The 16524-nt window shown below is 43.2% G+C and overlaps 1 protein-coding gene across 1 annotated transcript in view; it reads left to right on the top strand.

The window, feature by feature from the left end:
* Window positions 1–1336: 1336 nt before the first annotated feature.
* CUNH3orf52 (chromosome unknown C3orf52 homolog) overlaps window positions 1337–16524 on the top strand; it is a 32496-nt gene continuing 17308 nt past the window's right edge. Inside the window, exons 1-2 of the mRNA XM_032150203.3 lie at window positions 1337–1602; window positions 8404–8533. Of these exons, the coding sequence (XP_032006094.1) occupies window positions 1465–1602; window positions 8404–8533 (268 nt within the window). The 5' untranslated portion in view covers window positions 1337–1464. The remainder of the gene's footprint in view (window positions 1603–8403; window positions 8534–16524) is intronic.

Here is a 16524-nt window from a genome sequence, read left to right as displayed (position 1 = left end):
TATCAGTCTCCAATCCCTTTCAGGCCTAAGAGTGTTAACGGCTTCTCAGTATTGCTAGTCCCTGGGTACCTCACCATTCCTTGTTGATTCCCTTAACCCTTGCTCCTTGGTTAAAAAACCTGGTCAAAAACCCCAGCTGAGAATGCAGCTTGATTCTTGCAGGATCTGCCTGTTGGAGCAGAAGTCAGTGCAGGTCAGCAGATGAGTCACTGCAGACTCTCCTTAGCAGGCGGATGGATCCAAAGTTCAGCGGATCTGGTAGCAGGCACCAGACAACTGGAGACAGGATATCTAGGCTGTCTCAACATCAGGCACTGAAGATGCCAGACTTTTGGACTCAAGTCAACATATTTGGAGTGGAGCTGATTTATATGCTTCTTGTTAATGGTCTGGTCTTAATGTGTGTGTATGTGTGTGTGTGTTTGTGTGTGTGTGTTGCATGGAGGGTGAGCAGTAAGGCGCAAGACTATTCGGAACAGAAGCTTGAGAGTTGAGGCCCTTGGCCCAACCCATGCTGTGCTTAACAAACATAATTCCATGCTAACTAAACCGGAAGTTCTGAACTACAGATAGGGTGTCAAGGAGATTGTGTGTGTGCGTGCATTGTGTGTGTGTGTGTGTGTGTGTAAGGCCCCTCCTCTCAAAGATAAATAATAATGGTCAACATTTATGAGTGCTTGCTGTGTCAATCACTGTTCTGAGTGCTTTGCTTACAACAACCCTTGTAATCCTGGTAACAACTACATTAGGAGGGTACAAATATTACACCAACTTTCCAGGTGAGGACGTTGGCACAGAGAGATGAAGACCGAGGTCTCACAGTGAGGAACCCTCTGGGTGGAGAATAACCCAAGTACACTGGTTTTAGAGTCCGCTGTCCCCAGCACCACACAATACTGTCTCTGTGCCTGGCTCTGGACTTGACGAGGAAGTAAGTGGGTTGGTGTTTATTATTCACCTTCATATACTCAGAACCTAGCACCATGCTGGCACGAGGCATGGTTATTTGTTGATTGAATGAATGCACTTTTGCTAGGCCGCGAGGACTGTGCAAACCCCAACAACCAAGAGGTCGTAGGGTTAGATCGTAAACTTTTCTCCGTTGGACGGTGCTGCCGGGCCCACCCTTTCCTTACCACAGCCCGACACCCAGGCAGCCCCTAAACGGAGATGGTCTGCATCTGCAGGCGCGGGGAAAGGCATAGCAGGCAGCGCCCTAAACAAACCAGAAAAACAGCCCTCGGCTCTGGAGCCCACTCAGCCACGGCCTCGGGTGCTTTACCCGGCGGGATCCAGGGAGTGGCCGCCACTCACCGTTCGCCCCTCTTGTCCGCTCCAGTCCGCTCCCACCGCCCGAGGTCCGCGGCGCCCCGCCCAGTGGGTGGAGTGTGAGGCGGGGAGGTCGCTCGACTCTGCCTGCTCTGTGGCCTCCCGCGGAGCCGCTCAGACTTTCTCTGCCGGCCCATGGAGCCGGCCCAACCCTCACCACCAGTAGACGAGCTGGAGCTCTCGGTGCTCGAGCGGCAGCCAGAAGAGCACACGCCTCTCAATGGTGCCGACAAAGTCTTCCCTTCTTTGAACGAGGAGGCCCCCCCGGCCGAGGTAAGGTCCTCTTGGCGCTGGCCCTAACTTGCCGGCGGCGGGACAGTAGTAGGACCCGGGCCTGGCACCGGTGAGTTTTGGGTTTCCAGCCAGGGGGGCGTCGCCGGCGCCGAGCGAGGGTGGGGCGCGCTGGAGTGCTCTGAATGGAGCCGAGTCACCGCGACACCTTTCGGCCCGAGCAGTCCCCTCCCCAGCCCCTGGGGTCCTCCAACACCTCTGACACCCGAAGCGCTTTAGGAATCCTAGTGGTGAGGTGTGGCCGCTCCTGTCTTCAGAGAGATATCCCGGAGATAGAAGTAGTTTTTTAAAGTTATGTAACTTTTAATTCAGTTTTTCTTTTTTCCAGTAGGGAGAATGAGAATGACAAATTGAGTATCCTCCTTCTCTCAGAATCTCTTCTGCTCTCCTCTTACCTTCACTGCCTTGCCCCTTCTCTCCCTCCCCTCCACCCACCTCGCCGCAGCCCCCAGCCTTCTTCCATGCCTACCATCCGCCAAGCACTTTCTGCCTTCTCCCAGCCTGGCCATTTGATTCTGCAGGAAGAGAGATAGGGGAGAGCATAGAGGAGAGAAAGCGGTCAGAAGGGGAGAAGGGGTAGGGCTGGCATAGAGATGGGGCGGGCTGGTTGGGGGGGCGGCTGGGGGGAGGTGAACTTGCCCTGCTCAGCTGAAAGAAAATAATTTCAAAGTTCTTGTCTCGAAGGATGAGACTTCGCCCACCTTGCTTTTACCTCCTCTCAATCCCTAAGGAAGTCCCTGGCGATTTTTAGGCCAAGCTCTTTTCTGATTCAACCCTAGCAATGATTGGAACATTATTCACTCTCATCAAAGACTTGTAAAACATCAGAGCTTTGACTTCCCAGCCATCCACCTTCTGATTAACTCCTAAGATTGGCTTGAGGTTTTCCGGGTTCACAGAACTCCCCATATAGAGCCCCGACCTGATCTTTCTAGGCCCCACTCTTCCACCCCCAACTTTTTGGCTGCCCAGCTGTTGATTTTAGGGATAAGCAGGAAATTCAAAAGTTGAAAGCATTGCTTTTGTTCTACATTGATTCCTGGAACTATTGCAAAGTCTGCTTTTATAGGTACTCTGGAAAGTAATTTGGAAACTTATTTCTGAATAAAATATGAATGCCACAGAAGAATGAAGGTTGAACAAAGATAGTCTGGTCACCAGTGCAAGTGGCCACAACTGTGAACTGGCTGTACGAGTTCTCCAGGGCGGTGTCCAGGAATGGGAGTTGGAAATACTTGCCTCAGATTAGATAGACCCGGACACCCTAAAGACTCCCTAGCTTGGGGCTGAATCCAGAGATCTGGTGACAGTTTCGCCACTAAAAAGTGTGTCCCAGGGGCAAGGCTGTCCCGTAGTGGTAATGTGTGCCTACTCGGGCTTCTGTGAGGCCCGGGAATGCCTTGTTGAAAACAGGTGATGGGTAGAACATGCCAAATCCATGCAGGGTTATCAGTATTCTGTAATTGTTTAGCACCTACCCTGTAGCAATGGTTCTTTAATGTTCTCATGACGTCCTTGTTAGTAAGGTATATACAGATACCCTAGACTTCTTTGTAAGTTAGCTTTGTAGGTCACCCAATAGGAGAGCTGTCCTCAGTAACAGGATGGAGTAAAGGTGAAGGGCTACAGGAGTACTTGGAGTGTGTTAAAGGAATGCCTTGAACTAATCTCATCTAATGTGTTAATCGTTCTCTTTTGTCCTATAAAATAAAGTGAAGTGTATTTCAGTTAGAAAAGTCAATAAATATAGGCTCATTAAAAAGATTCAGACAAGATTCAGACACTTAAGAATTTTGTGTGTTGGTCTCTTTGAACTGTATATTAAGATTTCTAATTTTGAAATGTAGCTGAAGTCCATGTATTTTCATTAACCCTGTTTAGTAACTGTCTTGTGACAAATACTTTTGATGCATAAATGCATTTAATTATCACAACTAACTTAAGAGGAAGGCGTCAGTATTCTGGTTTGTCAGATTGAAGATGCTGAGTGAAGAAATTGAGGGAGGCTCAGAGGAGTTACCAAAATCCTCAAGTTCACTCAGTGGTGCCTCTGAAGCTTGAACGTGTGTTTTTTAGATCTCAAACCTATGCTGTTTCTGTTGATTTATTCTATCTATCTAGCTATTATCTATCAGCATTTAATTTAAATATGTCATATATAATTTATACTCATTTGTTTATAGTTGCCTAAGTTATTAATTATTACTAATTTCTATAAGTTAGGTAATTTATAATTAGGTAATTTAAGTGAGCTAGCAGTTGAGTATCACATCTGGAATGATGGAGTTGCAGGTGGATGGGTGAGGAATCAGGAACAGTTCTGGAATGATTGGGAAGAAGACATCTCTCTTCTTCCTTGGAAGAGCTGTGGTGGGAGAGTGAACAACAGCAGTAGAAAGAACTTCTTTGCCTTTCTTAATGTGTGCTTGGCACTTGAGACAAAGGAATGGAAGCCACTGAACTCTACTTTGCCTGCTGTCACTGTAAACATGGCAATATGGCTGGCTCAAAAGTGAAAAAGAAATTATGGGTAATCGAGTGAGGCTGGTTTTCTTTTATGGCTCATTACAGGGGCTCAGTTTTCAAATAGAAATCCCAGAGGCATTTTAAGAGATGGCAACATCATTTGAGTAATAACAAACCAGTAAATTGATAGTTTTGAGGCAGGTGAGATTTATTTCAGGCCGGGTGCAGCGGCTCACGCCTGTAATCTCAGCACTTTGGGAGGCCAAGGCGGGCAGATCAGCTGAGGTTGGGAGTTCGAGACCAGCCTGACCAACATGGAGAAACCCCGTCTCTACTAAAAAAAATACAAAATTAGCCGGGTGTGGTGGCGCATGCCTGTAATCCTCGCTACTCAGGAAGGCTGAGTCAGGAGACTCGCTTGAACCTGGGAGGCGGAGGTCGTGGTGAGCCCAGATCACGCCACTGCACTCCAGCCTGGGCAACAAGAGTGAAACTCCATCTCAAAAAAAAAAAAAAAAAAGATTTATTTCAATGAGCTAGCTAAAAATTAGCTCCATTGCCACGTGTTGTTCAGTTTAGGACAAGAATCAACTGGCTCTTTTGTGCTTGGATCAAACAAGTGGATTAAATCCCACACTGAATATTATGAAGAGTTTCCTACCTGTAAGAAAATTTTCCCTGATCTATATAATATCTGCTTCTGATTGAGTCGAAAAGAAGAAAAGCTTTTTGGAGCTAAGAGATAGGTATCCTGCCACTGTTGCAGGATCCTGTGTCATGTATTTAGACCTTTATCTAAAGAGGGATGTAAATATCTGGGGAATGTTCACAGGAAAGCCCTGAAAATTCTTGAGCCATATGATACGATCACAGAATATAAGATGCAGTTTGCAAATGTAAATTATTAAGCCATGTAAAACAATAATAGAATGTAAGATGCAGTTGCAAATATCTCTGGACGGCACCTTGCAGAAGAATCTATGTGTGGCCTCTCCTCACGATCTAGAATTTGGGCAAGAGAGATGAAGCCAGTGAAGAAGGCAGTGTGTCTTCATGATCCAGTTTTGAGGCAAGACTCAGATGGCACAGGTAGCACACACCTACTGTATCACAGGCTCTTCACCCTCAGGGCACATTGGAATCTCCGGGGGTTACCTCTAAAAGATACTAATTCCTCAGCTGATTCTAATGTGCAGACAGCTGAGAAGCACTGTACAATCTATTGTTTGGCTGGGAGTGTCTGACAGTTTCCCTGTGCTTTTTTTTTTTTTTCATTTGAGAGAGTCTCACTCCTGCCGCCCAGGCTGGAGTGCAGTAGTATGCTCATAGCTCACTGCAGCCTTGACCTCTTGGGCTCAAGCGATCCTCCCACCTCAGACTCCTCAGTATCTGGGACCACAGGTGTAAACCGTCATGCCTGGCTATTTTTTTAATTTTTATTTTTTGTTGTGACAGACCATTTTATAATGACATGAAGTCTGTGAATATTAATCATGTAAGGGATAGTGCTCAGCAGTCTTGCTCTTAGAGCTGAGGACAGGTCAGTGAGGGCACTAGGCTGCAGGAAGAGGCATTTCCCATAGATGATGGCTGTAAAATTTTGAGCTGAGTTCCTCCAGGAAGTCATAGAGTAATTAGTGGTTTTTTTCAACCCACCAGAGTCCTAATTTATGATCTCTAAGGGACAGCATAAGTAAACGCATGAGAGGCCAAGGAGGTGCATTGACACTCATTCTATGGCTCATTTGAAACTAGATATTTCCTTTTGTGCTAATCTTTATGGGTCCCAGCTGCCTTTTATGAAGGCTGAAAATAGCACCAGGGCTTTGTCCTCAGGAGCTCTGTAAATGGGGAGATGTTTCTGTCCCCTGAGAAATTGAAGGTTCTTTGTACTGGGATGTCTTTTTCCCATGTGGCCTCCCCTGGCTTTGAAGCAGTTCTGCAGGTTTTGAGTGGGGATGAGAGGTGACCCTATCCCTGGATTCCAGAAATGCACTTAACTCAAGAGGGATTTCCTCTGTCAAGATATCCCTAGGGCCTTTAAGTGCTCCCCTCGCACGTGTGACAGGCTGGGCCTCAGAGTCAGCGTAAAGTGCACTTGGGAAATCTAACATTTGTCTCCTCATCCAGATTTTCTCAAAGTCCATTCTTAAAATTTCTGGAGGCCTCTACAACTAAACAGCACACAATTGTTAAATGTATATTACTTGTAGAAGGCACAGGTGTGGAATATAACAACAGGGCAGTTTAAGAGCACCCCTCCTCTATGTGGTTTCAGTTTACCCAGGAAGATAAGGCCAGGCTCTGTTTGATTTTGAACCTGAAACCAGACAGGGCAGTCAGTGGCAGCAGCAGATGGGCTATGTGGACATCTCAGGTGTTGGAAGATCTCACTAAGGGCAGGTGGGGAGGGAGGCTTCCACCAAAGGGGAGATTTGACTTAACTCCCGAAAGGTGGGAGGCTTCAGATCAGAGGCGTGTCATGGCCTGCTCCCACCTCCCTTACAATCTGGTCCACTAGGCGCAGGTGGGGCCTACGTATGTGTCAGTTAAAATCCTTACCGAGTGATTCTGAAATGCAGCCAGGCTTGGGCACCTCTAATTGAGAAGGTTGGAAATACAGTCCAAATGTGGACTGACCGCTTCCTTTTCTGATGGCCAGCACCAAAATAAGAATGGGAGAGAAGGCCAGGCACAGTGGCTCATGCCTGTAATCCCAGCACTTTGGGAGGCTGAGGCAGGAGGATCACGAGGTCAGGAGATTGAGACCATCCTGGCTAACACGGTGAAACCCCATCTCTACTAAATATACAAAAAATTAGCTGGGTGTGGTGGCAGGCACCTGTAGTCCCAGCTACTCAGGAGGCTGAGGCAGGAGAATGGCGTGAACCCGGGAGGCGGGGCTTGCAGTGAGCCGAGATCGTGCCACTGCACTCCAGCCTGGGTGACAGAGCAAGACTCCGTCTCAAGAAAAAAAAAAAAAAAAAAAAAAGAATGGGAGAGAAAGCAGGCCAGGTGGCCAGGTGTCAGTCAGGAGCAAGTCTCCTCGAGTGCCGGCTGCTGCTTTGTGGGATGGCGAACGCTGAGGAATGACTGAGGCGCGGTTGCACCCTTTGGCCAAGCTCCCAATAATTGTTTAGCAGATGCTTTGTGTCCATTATCTCTAGTTTTTGCAACAGTCCTGTGAGCTACATTTACTATTTATATATTTTAAAGTTGAGGACTTTGGGGCCTGTGAGTTTCAGTAACTTGCTTAAAGCCACCTTGCCTTTAAGTGGTATACCTTGGTTTGGAATCCAAGTGTGTTAGATACAGAAACATTTTTTTCCCATTGTATTCTGTTGTTTCCCATGGTCTCCATGTAAGAATTACCTAACGGTGGAGTGGGAAGTAGAAGAGTCATGGGACCATATAGGGTAAGGTGGGGGCCGCTCTGTGACACCCTCATAAGCCGGAGCTCTGTACAGTGATGTGGACAAAAGGGAAGGTTGGAGAGCTTTGTGGAGACACACAGCAGGGACTGGTTCTGGCTCATCTCTCTGAATTGCGTCTTTGAAATGGGCTAGTGCACACCCTGAAGGGCTGTTAGGGTTAAGTGAAATGACGCTGGTGCTCAATAAACCATAGCAGTTGTACTTGTTTTCACTGACCCCTCCTCTGCCTCACTCCAGCCTTCTCACTCCAGCTTTGCAGCTTATTTCCTGTTGTCTCTTGGATCGGTCCTTTCATTTCCTTTCCCAACCCTTTTTTACATAGAACCTAGGCCACAGCAGTAGCCTTGTGGCTTTTTCTTGGTGTTTCCACTCTAAACTACACATAATTTTCCCTTAATTTTCAACTCGGCTCTGGTGCTTCAAAACCTTCAGGTTACCAGTGCACACCCAATTAAGTCCAATCTATTCTGGGACAGCCATCAACACCCTCTGAGTGTGCTCCCAGCCTTTCACTCTCTCTAATCTTAACTTTCATTATTTGCCTCTGAAACCCACATTCCAATCGGCAGACTAATCTGCTGGCCGGTTCCATTACGAATCCACACTGTGGATGCTCTTTCCTGGGTTTGGAATGCCTTCAAAAATCCATCTTTCAAAATCCTGCCTATCCTCCCCACTTCAGAGCCCCCAGAGGATTTTCTTGCTAACTTCTTGGTGAGGTTCTGTTCTGCCTCTGATCTTTTTGTAAACTTGATTCAGTAGAGTGTTGCCCTGAGGTCAGGGTCTTGCTGCCTTTATTTCTGTGTCTCTGGCCCATCCTAGGTATTCGGAACTGTCTGTTGCAACAAAATGACTGCCTCACAATCTCCCTCTGCCTTTCTAGGCTAACAAGGAAAGCCCCTGGAGCTTCTGTAATAAGAATGTGTTTGGAAGGTGCAAACTGTGGATGATCATCACCTCCATTTTCCTAGGTGTCATTATAGTGATCATCATAGGCTTACATCTTGCTGCAGGTAAGAGGATTTAGATGTGAATAAATAACACATTTTAAGAACTTACTTAAGGCTTGTGACTTAGACTGAAATGGAAGATGTACTCATAGCCATTTCATTATTTATAATGTGAATTTAAGACCGGCTTGGAATATATTGTATGGGTGGGAGATATGCCTGATTCTTGTGTTTTTGTTTTCTGTTGTTGTTGTATTTTGTTGTTTTGTAAGCTCCAGAAGAAGTATAGAAACCAGTGTTTTACTTTAAACTCTGCTCATTGGATCTTGAAGAGGTTTCTTAACGTTCCAACTTACTTAAACACTGATTTATATTTTATTTATATCCTGATACCTGTTGATTTGAATTCTTTTTCTTTTCATTTGTTTGCTAAAAATAATTATACTTCATCTGGTGTGTCTCATATATTACTATGATGATAAAATAATAAATAATGTATTTGAAAGAGTTTTAAAACACTTTGAAGAACCATGTGTCCATAAGCTGTCATTATTTTAACTTATTGTATTTATTTATTTATTTTTTGAGCGAAAGTCTCACTCTGTCACCCAGGCTAGAGTGCAGTGGCACGACTTTGGCTCGCTGCAACCTCTGCCTCCCAAGTTCAAGGAATTCTCATGCCTCAGCCTCTGAAATAGCTGGAATTATAGGCACGTGCCACCACGCCCAGCTAATTTTTGTGTTTTTAGTAGAGACGGGGTTTCGCCATGTTGTTGAGGTTGGTCTTGAACTCCTGACCTCAAGTGATCTGCCTGCCTTGGCCTCCCAAATTGCTGGGATTAGAGGCATGAGCCACCATGCTTGGCCCAAGTTTAACTTATTTTAGAAATGACTGTTTATTTTATTAGTGTTGTATGTGTGTATAAAACAAAAAACGTATAGAATGCTAACTATATATGACTACATCTATTCCATATATTATTTCATTTTGTTGCTTATTTTGATTCAAAAATGATACATGTTCAATTACCCATAAAACCCATCCATAATATTAATATTTGGTCATATTTTCTTCTAGTCTTTTGTTTCGTTGCATTTCTAAAATAATTTGAGATTAGATTTCTTTATAGTCTTGTGGACTACCTTTAGGATTTTGATATTGTGTTTAGATCATTTTGCCAAGTCATTAAAAATTCTTTGTGAACATTATTATTTTTATGATTTGCATGATATAGTCTTCCACATCATTTAAAGTTCTTTAGGTAGGTACCAATTTTTTAATGATTATTCGTATTCGTCAAAGTTTTTACATCCGCCAGTGGACAATCATTTCAATTCAAAATGGGAAAGAAGAAAATTGTTTTTATTTACATGTGGGGGTGATGGTAGAGAGGGGCTCATATGAGGCTGGGATACTCCCGAGCGTGATCCTGCCTTCATGCGGCATGGGTTGAGTCCAGCTCCCAGTTACAAACCCAGTCATAGAATGAGAACAAGAAGGGGTAACTCCCCAGTCTCTCCAGAGGGAGTTCTCAGGAATTTTCCTCAGAAACTACATTTTCCATTTACCTCTTGTTTCCCTTTCTCCTAACCCCTTAATTTCCTGTCTTAGAGTTTTGTAATTCCCAAAGGAATAGGAAAACTTTGATGACATCAGCCAACCTCCAGCACATGAGTTTCCTGGCCAGGTACCATATCTACTTATTTACTTAGGGCATTGTTCAGGTGTGTTGGATGACTGTTTGAGGCTATAAGCTGGTGTTAAGGTACGAAAAAGCTAATAAAGTGTGGTGCACCTCCTCCGTCACGCTGAGGACAATAGTTCTGGTGTGAGCATTGCCATACTTCCTATTCATATCAATTCCAACACATGGATGTTGAAAATGAGGTTGAGTAGCACAATCTTGTCCTGACACAACTAGTTGGTGCTATCCTAGAAGTTGATATTTGGATCCTGTTGGCATCTGGGGCCTATCATAAAGGATGATTCAAGAGATCTAGATGGTTTAATATTCAGGATTCTAAAGCACAAGACCCAGGATCTGTCTTCCATTCTCAAAAAGTCATCTAACCTCTTCACCTTACAAAGAGCAGTCTGCAAGAGGAAGGTATTTCACTTCCTTCCACAGTTTTTCTGGAGATGTAAAAGGTTATGGGATAATATTCAGGGAAGAAGTTTTTTAACACTTGTAGTGCAAACTTCATTTTTAATTTAATTGTAAATTTGTGTTCTAACATGTCAATGCTGTAAGAGAGATTTTTTCAAACTACTTTTTAAATCAAGGAAATACTTTTATTTTACTTGGCATCTCAGCTCTTAGGTATTCGATCCTGTGAGGAGAGTCATGTTAGACGTGGGGGTGGGGGAGATGCAGTAGGTAAAAAGGGGTGGGGCAGGGGCTCCCTTCTGTGACAGTCCCAGCCTCACCTAGAGCAGTTCTATAGGCACTTTTTGGGGATGATCTTCAATAATCAGCCACTTCCTAATTGCCAAGCCCATTAATATGGATCAGATATTTGTGGAACTTCCAAGTACTGCGTGGGAAATGTTGTCTGGGGATAAAAACACTGTTGGGAGAGTCAAGGGCTGTGCCTGTGGCTGTCTGGATTTACTGGGTGACTAAAGTTCCTCAGGAACTACATTTGCCATTCATTGCCTGCTTACCCTTCTCTAGACCCCTTAATCTCCTGTCTCAAGGCTCTATAGTCTTCAGATTGAAGCTTGGAGGCAGAAGTGTTAACTTTTGTTCTTTAGTAGGCAGGTCTTTGCAAAACTACCCAGAAAGGCTGAGGAAGCTGAGAGGCTAAAGAAAAACTGACAAATCCAATTACTCAGAAAGAAACATTTAACAGGGTTTTAGGAACAGAAGCCATGCCTTGGGCAGCAGCCAGAGGAGATGGTGCATTCCTGCACCATTACCCCAAAGGCCCAGGGCTTAAATACCATAGAAAAAGGGTATGCGTGCTTCAGAAGGGATGTGTTTTACAATTGCATAAGGGCAGGATTTATGGCGTGTAGATAATGTTAAGGTTGTTTAGGCCGGGCGCGGTGGCTCACGCTTGTAATCCCAGCACTTTGGGAGGCCGAGGCGGGCGGATCACGAGGTCAGGAGATCGAGACCATGGTGAAACCCCGTCTCTATTAAAAATACAAAAAATTAGCTGGCCGTGGTGGCGGGCGCCTGTAGTCCCAGCTACTCGGAGAGGCTGAGGCAGGAGAATGGCGTGAACCTGGGAGGCGCAGCTTGCAGTGAGCCGAGATCGCGCCACTGCACTCCAGCCTGGGCGACAGAGCAAGACTCCGTCTCAAAAAAAAAAAAAAAAAAAAAAACAAATGTTAAGGTTGTTTAGACCTGAGGGTGAGATTTATGGTAAGTATGTGCTCTTATACATGCAACAATAGATGAAATAGAAATCTTAGAGGCATTTCCAGAGCTGAGATTAATCAGAAGTTAATACAGTGAAATAATAACTAAGATGAAATTTCTTTAGCCTTCAAAACTGTGCAGTTGGGGTGGACATAAAATGGGACAGTGAAAACATCTCAGAACAGAAAGTTGGGGAGGGGACAGTTGGGTACCCAGGGCAGGGTGTCCGGTGGGGAGTTGTATTTTTTCACTCAAATGAAGAATTGTCGGCATGTGGTGATAATAAAAGCAGACCAACTTGTAGTAGGTTTTATTATTGCTGCTCATTCTCTACAGACTGTGCAGCCTTTATTGCCTGTACATGGGGTGGGCTTGCCCACTACCCTGCCCTTGTATGCCATTGAAGAATGACAAATTCAGGATCATGGCTTAGCTTAAGGCACTGAGTAGGGGCTTTGTATGCACTAGGGAAAAGAGGCTACCTGTCCACCAGACTCACAATCGACATGGAAATTTTTTTAATGTCTATTTTTATGAGTGGAACCCAGGGAATTCTGTTATTTGAGACTCTTTAGGGAAAAGGTATGAATGGATTCTTTCTTTCTCCATAAGGAATTATAAATTTTTTGATTTGACAGGTACAGAAACAAAAGCCTTCATCTTTTTCTCAAAGTCATTTTCTTTCTGGATAATTTGGAGAACCAGTTGAGTGTTCTCAAGGGTTCTCCTTTCTTCAATAATTCACCCTAGTCATGGAGAGGTGAGACCCTGAATAACACTTTACTAATGAAGTTTTGGTTGGGGCAAAATATTTTAAATATTTCAAAAACAAAACTGTGACAAATAGGTGGATGCTTAGAAACATGATTTAAATTGATAACATTCCGGAGACACTTATGTGATATCCCCCAACATTATACCCCAGATTCTTGCCTGACCCTAATCTCTTAATTAAACACCTTTTATGAGTAGGAATGCTGTGGTACTGAGATATAAGCAACAACTTCCTAAATGACATTGTGTTGAGTGGATTTGTTTGCCTTTCAGTTGTGAATAAGAGCTACATTTTATGATGTCACATGGTTCTGGCAGACTGACAGTTTTCACAGGGTAATGCTCCCTGGTGTAGGGTGACTCATGGGAAAATCCTAGGCAGACAGCATTAACAAGCTATAAGCTGCCAAGATCCTTTGGGGCAGGAACATGAGAGCAGTGCTAGACCCAGTACCTTGAAATTTCTTTCCATTTTCACCTGTTTATCTTTTCTTCAAATCGCTGATGTTTCTCTACCAAGATGGACACCTTTACCTGTGGTCTCCATATAATATCTTTCAGCTTCCTCTGACCCAGAGATCTTCAGATATCTCCTCCTCTCTCTAAGCATCCTCAGATTCTTCTTAATTTATGCCTTTATTTATTCTTAATTGATGCCATTATTGGAATGCTAATCATGTGGCAGTTATTTATATCTTACTGCTCAAGGTCATCACCAAAGTCTGATTGCAAAAATTCAAAAAGTTCAACCTCAGGTATAAATGGGTTAACTCTTCAAATGTACTAGCATCCTCTCTCCTTCAAAGCAGTCTTCCATCAGGATTCTTGCTACTTCATTTAGATATATGTTTTTCTCTCCCTTCTTTCACTGGCAGACTTCCAGAAAGAAAGGTCTGCATTTGAATCTTGCCTCCTGCAGACTCCCAAACCTCTTGTATCTATTGGTTCCCAGTATTTCTTCCCAAGATTACTAGCAATTGTCTGATCGTGGAAGCCAACATTTCTCTGTCTCCTGCCTTATTGTCAGCTTTTAGCTCTGTCAACTTCATTATACTCTTCTGAGTCTATAGAACTCCTGGACTTTAGGTTGATTTTGCTGTTTTTGCTCTTGGCCTCTGCATTGTGGGTTCGTGAGGCTTCTCTTCAGCTTTGTGACTTTTCACATTCTTCATTCTTTTTCTTGGAGAGCTCATTCACTCCCAAGACAGCAGCCATGCCTCTAAGGAGGTGACTCCTAGATCTACATCTGTACAATTTTCCTGAGGTTTAGAAGTACTCTTGGCTAGAGATCTTTAACTAAAAATAACTGTCATCATCTCAATTATTATACATGTGAAACTACCGTTTGTTTGTATGCTATTTTAGTCTGCTTGGGCTACTATAACAGAATATCATAAACTAGGTAGTTTATACATAACAGAAATTTATTGCTCACAGTTCTGGAGGCTGGGAACTCCAAGATCAAAGCATCAGCACACATTTGCTGTCTGGTGAGGGCACACTTTTTATTTAGTAGATCATGCCTTCTAGCTATATCTTCTACGGTATAAGGGGAAAGGCAGCTTTCTCGGCCTTTTTTATAAGGGCACTAATACCATTCATAAATGCTCTCCCCTCATGATCTAATCACCTCCTAAAGGCCCCACCCTCTAAGACCATCTGATATTGTTTGGATTTGTGTCCCTGTCCAAATCTCACATTGAATGGTAAGAGGGGCCTGGTGGGAGGTGATTGGATCATGGGGGTAGATTTCCCCTTTGCTATTCTCATGATAGTGTGTGAATTCTCATGAGATCTGATGGTTTAAAAGTGTGTGGCTCTTCCTTCTTTGCTCTTTGTCTCTCTCTCCTGGTCCCTCATGATAAGACATGGTTGTTTCCCCTGAGCCTTCTGCTATAATTGTAAGTTTCCTGAGGGCTCCCATCCTTGCTTCCTGTTAAGCCTGCATAAATGTAAGACAATTAAACCTCTTTTCTTCATAAATTACCCAGTCTCAGGTAGTACTTTATAGCAGTGTGAGAATGGACTAATACACGCTCACATTGGTGGTTAGATTTCAACATATGCATTTTTCAGGGAGACACAAACATTCAGACCATACCATATCCTTTATCCCAATTTGCTTATCTTTTCCCCATTCACTCACCCTTTATATAAGACCAAGTTTATTTTAGTTCTGCTACTATCCAGTTGTGTAACTTTAGGCAAACTTGTCAACCCTCTGGGCCTGTTTTCCCATTTATAAAATGTAAAGGATTTCGGAATCTGAGTCTATAAATATACCTTGACCCTAATACATGCTAATTCATTGACCCGAACAAATTATGCGTTTTCTCTAAGCCTCAATGTCTTCATTTAAAAATGAAAACAACAGTATTTAACTCATTGGGTTGATGTGAGGATTATGTGAGGAAAATTATATTCATAAAGTGCATAGCAGAATGTTTTCATGTCATACTTAATACAGTAGCTATTATTCTTCCTGTTCCTGGGCTTGATATCTTGGAAACCTTTTTGATTTCTTCTTTCCCATATCTAGATAATGGCCAAATCTTACCAGTTATTCCTTGGTAGTGTCTTGATAGTAACTTTCCCACTTACTACAAGGCACGATGCAGGATATTTTATGCACATTGGTCTTCATCTTTACTATCACCTACATTGTAGGTGTTGATATTTCTGTTGGAGAAGTAGCTTCAGAGATTTAAGTGACTTGCTCAAGGTCACCTGGCTAACAAATAGCCAGCAGGAGTTTGGACTAAGTCTGGCTACCTTTAAAGCCAGCTCTGTTTCTACTATCCTGGGCTTTCTCATTAATTTTTTCTTTTTGTTCCCACTGCTGTCAGTCAAATCAGTCTGTTCCAAACTTATGCCTGTTGGCCTCTCTGCCTCATCTCTCCTCGTTTCATTTTATCCCATCCATGACCACCTGATTAACCTCCATTAAACACCAGCCTCTACTTTCTTCATGGGAGATGTTTAACAACATTCCACCACCCCTTGAAGGTATCTGGCATTTAAGGGCTGTCTCTCAAGGTTAATTTCTTATATTCTAGCCAAAGAACTGTTTTCATGTTCCTTCAACATACAACACATTTTTGTGATTTTTTAAAAATATGTTTTTTCTACACGAATAAGTACAGCCCAGATTATCTCATTAGTGACATAAAAGCTCTCCTGACTGAGTAAGTCTGTCATTGTTACTATTGTTATTATTTGACACACACAACTATTTAGATAGTCTTGGTACAGATTCATGATTTGGATGATACACATCAAATATGTGTCATTAGAGCTATTATGGGAGGCCTGTTTTCACACTTGGCATCTCTTCTCAGTGTCCTTGAGTTTAGCAGTTATTTGAATCTTGTATCTATCCTCTTGGCATCCCCTATTGTTTTCTGAGGCATTGATATGTGTTATGGAAATCTACATGGTGGGTATAGGGCTCAGAGATACCCATCGAAATATTATTTATAGAAGTAGAAAGCTGAAAATGATAAATGTCATATTTAAGAAAATAGGTGAGCCTATTATGAACATTATGAAGCCATTAAAATAATCTTTGCAAGGAATTTTAAGCACATGGGAAATGGCTTTTGATATGTTTACAACAAAACAATCAGGATAAGTAAGCAATAACGGCAGCAAACAACAAAAAGCAGGATATAAATTACCTATTTGTTAAGACCTTAAATATATAATATCAAGTACAGGAGGAAAAAACCCTCTTGATTGCAAGATTATTAGTATTTTTTTCTTTGCTTTGTTACTATTTCCTGCACTTAGCAAATTTTTTGGCTATGAAGGCATAACTTTTTTTTTAAATCATACAACATAATGTCATGACTTACAACAAGTAAGGACGCAGGGATAATTCCCTATGTTTGGGGGTCCCCAAGATTACTCCTA

The sequence above is a fragment of the Hylobates moloch genome, unplaced genomic scaffold, assembly GCF_009828535.3.
Source record: "Hylobates moloch isolate HMO894 unplaced genomic scaffold, HMol_V3 SCAFFOLD_4, whole genome shotgun sequence".
NCBI classification, from domain to species: domain Eukaryota; kingdom Metazoa; phylum Chordata; class Mammalia; order Primates; family Hylobatidae; genus Hylobates; species Hylobates moloch.
Note: the sequence above shows the minus strand (reverse complement) of the source record. Positions and strands in the feature narration are given on the sequence as shown.